This window comes from Odontomachus brunneus, unplaced genomic scaffold (genome assembly GCF_010583005.1).
Source record: "Odontomachus brunneus isolate Ranch 3 - 2012 unplaced genomic scaffold, Obru_v1 Obru_scaffold_172, whole genome shotgun sequence".
Taxonomy (NCBI): Eukaryota; Metazoa; Arthropoda; class Insecta; order Hymenoptera; family Formicidae; genus Odontomachus; species Odontomachus brunneus.
This window is the reverse complement of record NW_022639622.1, coordinates 152,335-161,343: the sequence shown is the minus strand read 5'-3', so window position 1 is coordinate 161,343 and position 9,009 is coordinate 152,335. Positions and strand designations below refer to the sequence as shown.

The 9,009-nt window shown below is 31.6% G+C and overlaps 1 protein-coding gene and 1 long non-coding RNA gene across 5 annotated transcripts; both read right to left on the bottom strand.

Annotated features, from left to right (window-relative positions):
• Positions 1-9: 9 nt before the first annotated feature.
• Positions 10-6,581, bottom strand: LOC116851346 (endoplasmic reticulum metallopeptidase 1-like). 3 transcript variants are annotated; one of them, XM_032830667.1, is made up of 14 exons: positions 6,332-6,580; positions 5,610-6,162; positions 5,097-5,224; positions 4,294-4,425; positions 4,094-4,214; positions 2,975-3,280; positions 2,618-2,847; positions 2,285-2,465; positions 1,984-2,168; positions 1,722-1,877; positions 887-1,092; positions 679-812; positions 403-578; positions 11-319 (listed from the first exon to the last, which is right to left on the bottom strand). In XM_032830667.1, the coding sequence occupies exons 1-14, from the start codon at positions 6,332-6,334 to the stop codon at positions 155-157; spliced, it is 2,676 nt and encodes an 891-aa protein (XP_032686558.1). In that variant the 5' UTR covers positions 6,335-6,580; the 3' UTR covers positions 11-154. The 3 variants fall into 3 exon arrangements, with proteins under 3 accessions (XP_032686559.1, XP_032686560.1, XP_032686558.1); XM_032830668.1 differs by lacking the exons at positions 1,984-2,168; positions 2,285-2,465 and having other exon boundaries at positions 10-319; positions 2,726-2,847; XM_032830669.1 differs by lacking the exons at positions 1,722-1,877; positions 1,984-2,168; positions 2,285-2,465 and having other exon boundaries at positions 10-319; positions 6,332-6,581.
• Positions 6,582-7,983: 1,402 nt separating this feature from the next.
• On the bottom strand, positions 7,984-9,003 carry LOC116851347. 2 transcript variants are annotated; one of them, XR_004379563.1, is made up of 3 exons: positions 8,829-9,003; positions 8,486-8,689; positions 7,984-8,340 (listed from the first exon to the last, which is right to left on the bottom strand). It is a non-coding gene; the product is annotated as an uncharacterized LOC116851347 (long non-coding RNA). The 2 variants fall into 2 exon arrangements; XR_004379564.1 differs by having other exon boundaries at positions 8,486-8,585.
• Between the last annotated feature and the right edge of the window lie 6 nt (positions 9,004-9,009).

The following is a 9,009-nucleotide window of genomic DNA, read 5'->3' as shown; positions in this document are numbered from 1 at the left end:
TCTCTCTCTCTCTCTCTCTCTCTCTCTCTCTCTCTCTCTCTCTCTCTCTCTCTCTCTAGTTAGGCTACTCCGTAACACGGGCCGATCCGCCGTGAGATATTGCTTCCTGTTTTACCGTACTATCTTACTGATAAAATCTTTGATAAAATCCTTGTTAAAATTCCCATGACTTATACGTAGCAGTCCAAGGGGAAACAACAGCCCATGGTGGGAATTGTGCCAAAAAGGTTTTGAATCTCAGAGATCTTTGGTTTTCACCGTGTAAAAAATGTCCAGCTAACGCGATGGACAAGCATGGCCCTTTCTGCATTGCGGATACCTGGATGTATAATTCAACGAGTAATACGAAACTCTTAACGCTTCATAAAATATATAAATACATTCAGGTTTGTTTAAACTTACATTTAATTCAATAGAAAATGTATATGGCACACAATCTGAGGCACATGCATAATAGATAAAATAAGTCTCTCTGTCATTCCACATTGGACCTTGAAGTGGTTTCCCTTCAACTACAGTCCATTTCTCTAGATGAACACCTTTGTAAGGGGACAAAATTATACCTATGTGATCGGGACCTAAAAATTTAAGGATTAATATCTATATATAGACTTCTATCCCTCTTTTTACTTAAATATAAATTTTTTCTTAAATATAAACGTTTAGTGAGTTAGTTACCTGTAACATTAAATGTGAAATTAATAAGGTGTTGTTGATTTAAAATGGTATCGGCGTATCGTGTTTTTGAAATGAGCTCAAGATTTGTAGGAACGTTTATAAGAGGAGCGGGCCCAGGTATCCAACTCGTTCTCCTGATAAAAAGATATCATCTTAGCTCGTGCGTTTATTTCCAGATAACATGCTATTGGTTTCGATGTATACATACCATAAGAAAGTTGTGACCGGCATTAAATATGGTAAACCACAATATAATTCCTTTTCACAATCTCTGACCGTTGGCGTTGCGGCAGCCACTTCAGGTACTATCGACTCCACGCTATGAGGACTATTCATATCAAAATCCACTATCCAATATCCTGTACCAGAATATCTGAGGCTACCATCTGCATTGTAATACTGACGATGACTATGCTGTAAATCAAAGATAATTTTAATAATTAAAAATAATGTACAATTATTAATATATTAATACAACAATATAAATATATACAGATGTACAGATGTACAAAGAGTATCTCAAGACAATCTCTGAAGTTCTTTGAACAAAAAAGTCCTCTACCATTTTCTTATTTTATAGATTTTTAATTACTAATTAAAGAAGATTGACGAATGGTCGCTCACGATAATATATTAATGTTATTTAATTAATAACTAAAAATCTATAAAGTTATTAGGAAAAAGATAGATTTTTTTTTTTTCAGTTTAACTTAATGTACGAGCACACGGTGGCAAATCACCGGCTCATTTATCATATCTCGCATGATCATTCACAAATCTTCTTTAATTAATATCTCGATAATTACTGCGAATATCACAAAACGGTATAGAACTTTTATGTTCACTTCAATCCGTACTATGCCTTCACGAGAGTTTTGGAAGTTGTTCTAGAACAACCTGTATAAATATACTACAAAATAACGTAATATTTACATCAATAATTAATTATTAAAGTAATAATTAAATATGTATATAACACAAATAGTATACACGCGAAATATTAGGCGAGAACTAAAGATCCTAGAAGAACCTATCTAAGTTACCGCTATCATAAATCGTTGTGCAGCGGGCGACAATGGATCACCACTGTAAGGAAATCCGAGTGGTGTTAAAATTAACACAGCAATAGCGACCAAGAATATCCCGATTATCACACTTATAATTCGCTCTGCATTCTTTATTAGCAGCACTATTGGTAACTGGAAATATTAAAATATGAGTTATAGTTAGTGTATTACAAGAGTTTGGTCTATGCAAATCAAATATTAGCAGAATTGTCATGCGAATAATATTATCGACTTGTACCGTAAAGCTGAGTAATAGGCAGAATAACATCGACAACATGATAGCCATTACAATTTCGGAATTAATACTGCTACCGGTTCGACCCATTATGGGAATAAAGAGATAGAGAGCTCCAATTGCTAAGTAAAACGACTGTATGTAAGACAAACTCAGTATTATCAAATGGTAACAAAGCCATCTCCAATCTACAAGATTGATGAAGATATCATGAGTATTTCGAAGTTTAAAGAAAATCTCATCGATACTAGTAGAGTTAGAGTAGGGTGACAAATATCACAAAGTCTGTCACGAGTATTCTTACCTCTACATTTGCCGAAGAAATTGAGTCGTATAATATTCCCAATTGCCGGAAATAGAACCCAATGCAACGGTATGAAGCCTGATCGTATCTCAAATAAAACACATACAAATAGAATACACATCCATATTATAGCATATGCATCGCAATACATTTGGAACAAAATCCATGCAGAGTTAACTTCCTACAAACACCAATTAGTATTAATTTGTTGTTGATCCGTTACGATGAACTTCTAAACAAACGCATTTATTAATGTACGAAACTACACACTATATTATTTAATAAGTGAGTTGAAATTGTTATAGATGAGAAACGTATCTCTATTTCACTTGCCTTTTCCTGTCTCGATCCTACATACAGGAATACGATCATTGACATGAAAGTGGTCGGACAAACGTATAAAAAGAACAGCCACGCCGGTCTCGCATACCAACTCATTACCTTTCCCAATTTGGTCAACGTCAGAGCGACTAATGTACAAGAGGATGACGATACCATCCACGAAGCGATGATTGCTCCCACGCATATCGCCACATGTTTCGCGTACACCGATCTCTTAATATCTGTATCCGATAACGCAGAATTCGATTGTATTACTTGGATTTGTTCAAGAAAATGTATATCGATCGAGGTCTACTGTTGGCCGGATCTAAATAATGATTATATATGTATATATATGTTTATTCTTACTTCTACGTGCACTCTGCATATTCAAATGGATAGAGTACCCAGCTATAATCATACTGGCGACATTGATTATACTGACGATGTATTGCGGCCATCGAATGACAAATGCACCCAAAAAGTCGAAGAACACGAGACTTCCTGATGTTCCGTGAACACTCGTGTCCGATAAATAATCTTCGGATATTATTCCTTGCGTTAAAGCGAGAATATTATCACCAGTTCTCTGTAGAGTACCTAGTGGTATCTGATCAACATTGTCAAACTTGGTATGATACACATAACCATTGGTTGACCATGCGAAGTCAAGGCCTGTTCAAGACAAATTTTATTTGTCATATTAATACATTTGTTGTAACAGCAATGTGTCAAAACTAGTTGGATAAATTCATTTTCCTTTATAACTAAGTTAAATTTAAGGATTCTATAAAAACTGAAGTGATTTTAAAATTAATTAAGTTAAAAATTACATAAACAAAAAATTCAAACGATTAATTAAAAAATTAAGTTAAAATTAGAGGAATGATAATCAAAATTAAAAGTTAATTATACAAAACAATAGGTTTTTCTACATAAATAATTTTTTTAGTTGTAGATTAAATTTATATGAAATAATAAAAAGAAAATGTGTGTGTATATGTGTGTGTGTGTGTGTGTGTGTGTGTGTGTGTGTGCGTGTGTATTTATTTATTCTTAGTTCTACGTGCATTCCGCATATTTAATCAATATCAATCAATCAAAGGCAAATAAGAAAATACCGACTGTTTTGTGCTCAGAATTTTATATAACAAAAGAACATCAGCGCTCAAAAAAGTAAAAATTTTGCTGGCATTATTTTTTATATTTATTTTATTTGTATGCAGTTTGAAACGATTTTAATATTGATGAATTATTTTTACTTATATAACAAAATTAATAAGTTACAATTAATATAACATTAATAAAGCATTTTCAAAATAACTAGTTTAAAGTAAACTTCTGTAAAAGTTAAAAGTTAACCCATGTAAAATTAACCAAGTTAAGTTAAAAGCTATTAACTTTTAGACAACTAGATTTTAATTGATTGATTAGTTATTAACCCTAATTAAAACACATCTGTGTGATAATTGAAATATGTACACATACCAGATACTTTTCCAAAATCTCTGAATATCCGAAAATCCGTGTCACCAGGTACGATACCACTTTCGAATATTTCTTGAGCTAATGACGATGCATAAGGATATGGCACAGATTTAGCATAAACCTGAAGAACATGTAGTAGACATTAGTGGATAATGCTAGCAAATAATCGTAAAAAAAGAAACTGAAGTAAGATAGTATACCTCAAGAATCCAAGGATTATGTGGCCCAGCCTGAAATAATAGCTCGCGACCGCCTGCACCACACGCCTCTAGATTTATGAATGTTCGTATTCCCTTTGCCCAGAGATGCTGAGTTATAAAGCCATGAGATGCCTGGAAATAATATAATAGTTAATAATTTATATTATGATATATTTGATAAGTATAAAAATATAATATATGTAAAATAAGCAAAGTTGTTTAAGGTAAGTTAATGTCTTCTTGATTAAGTTAAGTTTAAAGTTAGTGGCTTATAAAATATTAACTTAAATAAATTAGATATTATATAAACAAAAATTAACTTAATTAAAAGTTAATATTAACTTAAATAAATTAGATATTATATAAACAGAAATTAACTTAATTAAAAATTAAGTTAAAATCAAATAAATTTCTTTTAAAGTTAGAAATTAATTAAAGCGATGTGTTTTTTACATAATTAACTTTCTAATCATAGATTAAATTTATGTAAAATAAAAAGTTTCTTTTACAAGAAAATATTGACTATTTTGTGCTCAAAATTCCATGATATAAGAAAAGAATTTGGTGCTCAGGAATATAGCAAAAATTCTGCTTTTTTGTATTCTGTATTGCAAGTAAGCCATGCAAGTAATGATTGTAATATTGATACATTATTTTAACTTATAAAAAAATGCATTTCAAAATAACAAATAGTTTAAATTAAAAGTTAACTAAAAAATCAAGATAAGTTAAGAGTTATAAACTTTTTAACCTAACTTTCAACTGATTAATTAGTTATGACACAATTCTGGAAATAAATGTACCTCTAATATATTTTCCTCTGCTCCATTGAATAAAAATATAATGCTATGCTTTAATATTTTTGGGCTTTGGCTAATTATTCGTAAAATCTCTAGCATTATGGCACAACCAGCTCCATCATCTGAACCACCTAAAGTTTTAATTTATAAGAAAATCAGTTACATCGCCAATGCTATCAAATTAAGAAAGAAAAAACAAGTCAATAAAAACTAGTGCAAAATACATATATGTTTTTTGTACATTTATTTAATTAATATAATTAAGTCAAAAACTGAACATTGAACAGATTTTCTTTAGGAGCTAATTAAACACAAACTGAATGATTCTTAAAGAAAACTGTTCAATGCTTAGCTTTTGATTTAATTATATTAATTGAATAAATGTTTGCAAATATTTTGCATTAGTTCTCATCAAATTGTTTTTTTTTTAACATATAAGATGTAAAATTTCCAGAAATTTGGAAGTAGATAGAAGAAACAACTTATCCTATATATTATACAATAATGTTTATTTACCTGGGCTTTCAAAAAATGTATCAAAATGGCAATTAAGCAATAAGCTGTGTATCGTAGGCCTATGAGGTCCAATCTTGACAATAACATTTTGTACATTTCTATAAACATTAGTCATTCCATCGAGAAACTTAAGAGGAAATGCACCACTGTGTTTTGTGATATCCAAGAGAATTTTGTGGTTCTCATGGGTCCCTTTAATTATGCCATTGATCGTTGTCGTCAGAAATTTAACAGCTAATACTTCATTCTCATAACTGCCAGCAATACGAGGTCCAATTGATGTAAGATTCACAATATGATGACGAGCACGTTCAGCTACAAATCTTCCCGAGTGAAATCCCTCGGTATTGATAGTTATTGGCTCAGGCAGATTTTTTTCGACTACGATTATGATGAAAGACATAAAGAGAAAGAACGTAAGGACAAAAAGGAGATGCTGGGTTTCGTTTGGCAGTACATCTTGCTTCCTCGAAGCGATCTTATTTTCGTAAGGTAACTCAGCCGATGTCTTTTTTGTCGTGTGCTGTCTTAGTCTTATCCCTTCTCTCTGAAACTAAGGCGTGGATTGTGTTATCTCGACGCGAGAAACTTATTATTATCATTAATTTTATTCAGTACTCAAGTTACACAACGTAATCGTCAACAAGATAGTGAGCAGAATTGCTTTAAGTGGCAAAATGAAAAAAGAAGAACACGTTACACAACACGACGAATAAACTTACCATTTTACCCGCGAAAGGCGTTTAATGACAGAAGGCACTTTTCTAAATACGGCGCGTCGCCGAAATTCACGCTACGTTATTACGACGGGCACAGTACGTTACTCGGGCACGTTCGCCGCATTGGGAGATGTATCGAAGTATATAACGTACGTTACACCGCATTGAATGTACACACAACCCACCACGACCTCCTCACTTCTCACCCGCGCGATAGAAACTAGGAGAGCGAGAGGACGTGCCGCGTCCGATATATATGTACCTACATAACCCCTCCTACTATACCGTTCACGTACGCACACAAGTACACAATCCCTCTCTTTCTCTCTCATTCATACATCGTCTTGTTCCCTGTTAACTTTTAATTCGTTGCATCGTCTTATTGATTGCTATTCTTAGTTGCTTAATTATCTTTGGTGTAATGTGAAGCTTTCATCAAGTTAAGAAATATCAGATTTCTAAAACATCGGCGACAATTTATTTTATTCTTTTTTGTATTTTGTCTCTCTCTTTCCCCCTCTCCCTCTCACCCTTTCACCCCCTCTCACTCCCTCTCTCTTCCATCTCTTTCTCTATCTATCTATCTATGTATCTCTATCCATCTATCTATGTATCTCTATCCATCTTTCTTTTATCTTGCGCTATCAGAGCCAAGTGACGATCGATCAATCATTACATTGAAACATTTATTGACACGAATATTAGGTGTCACATACATGTATATGAATTACACGCATGAATTAATAATGCAAATTCGTGACAATTTTTTTGTGAAACACGTGAACAAATTTGTAAGAAACATTCGCTTTCTTGATTTTTCGTTGTTAATTGATTGCAAACACGCAATTTATCATCATAGATATCACAGCCTTGCTTGACACATATACGCCTTCAACCGATATTATCACTAATGAGTTTAATGTGGTTATGACATCGAGATATGAGTTGCGAAACGTACTAGACAGTGTTCAATATCGTTCTTTTCTTGCGTAAAATTTTATTCTTGGCTATTGAAAAAATGTATACCAAATACAAATATTTATTCTCAAATAGTACAAGAATATTTTTTTATAATTTCATATATTTTTGTAATTATAAATATCATTGTTTTCGCCCTATTAATGACATTAAATCTTATTTGTTTTTATTTTATAAGTTTCCCATACAGCACAGAAACATTGCAGGAACATTGTAGAAATATTTCATTGCAAGATTGCAACATTGCAAATACGTTGCGAAATATGACTGTAACATTACTATGATGTTACAGCAACGGTAAAATGTCCGCCCTCAGAAAGATTACATTGTAATATCATAGCAATATTAAAATGCAATATATGTATAATAATGCAAAAGGAATGTTTTTTCATTTAACAGAATAGGTTTTCACGCGCTACCACTAATTTTTAGTTTAGTAACATCCATTAATATAATTATAATAAATATATCATAAAATGTTGTGTAAATATTTTATCAAGTATCATATGTCATTTGTTATAACAATGACATAAATTAGTGTTTATGCAATTTAAATCAATAATTACACCTGTAGATGTTATTAAACTTGATTAGTGGAAGCGTATAATTTTTATGAAAAATAGAGCACACATATACATTCTCGCAAGAATATGAGCATTTAAACAGAAAAACAGTTGTATGTAGACATAAGCAAATTGACTTTATTCATATTTCCGAACATATATTCATATTCGTATCTCTACAGATTGCACAGTCTTTCAATGTATCACATGTTTATATAACATATATACGTTGCACGCATATATATTGCACGCATATGTAAAATAAAAATAACCTTTGTTATATAAACTTTTATAAAATGATTATAAAGTGTATTATATAAAAAAATAAATTTTTATATCACTTATTCTATTTTTTTGAGCTCTTGAAGAAAATAAAAATTTTTTTTGTTTCACTCTTGTCCTTTCTCTAAAAAAATATATTTTCGTCCCGATTATTGCTGATCATCTTTCTCATCATGTGGAGTACTATGCCTAAAACAATTTACATAAGAAGTAAAACGCATAAAAAAATAATATATATATATATATATATGCGCGCGCGCGCGTGTGTGTGTGTGTGTGGCGTGTGCGCGTGCGCGCGCACGCACGCATGTATACTATTATTTAAAATATATACTTTTCTCTATGAATCCTTAAGGTAGCTTGGGCAAGCCATTTTGATGTATACTCAGCTATATCGTTGTCCGTCATATGATTATGAATGGTACGAACAGCCTCTAAAAATATAATATCGGAAAAAAACATTACAATACAAACAATTTGAAACAAATTTTCGTGCATTATTCATATTTTCGACAATACTTTTCACACAGGTATTATACTGTAACAAATGTTAAACAAATTTCAATATAAATTTACTTGTGCGTGCATATAAGAAAATTGTAGGATTTCATCATTTATAACCTCCAAATAATTAATTTAATGTTTAAGAATAATTATAAGATTAATTGTATGCTCACTGGAATAAGATAATACTGCAGACTAAGCTCTGGATTGATATTTCTGGATAGATACTATGACGATAGACAAATAGAAGCTGTTGTAGACTGTGTAGGATTATGTTCACCTGCATTAACCTGTACACGCAAATTATTTGTATATAAAAGTTAGTATTAAGATTTCATAATTTGTAATTTCAAG

Bases quoted from the DNA above. Each gene is read 5' to 3' on its own strand.
- LOC116851346 (XM_032830667.1), bottom strand. The intron at 5,225-5,609 runs GTAAATAAACAT...TTAAAACTTTAG, and splicing joins TACATTTTTTGAAAGCCCAG to GTGGTTCAGATGATGGAGCT. The intron at 3,281-4,093 runs GTATGTGTACAT...TGTCTTGAACAG, and splicing joins AGATTTTGGAAAAGTATCTG to GCCTTGACTTCGCATGGTCA.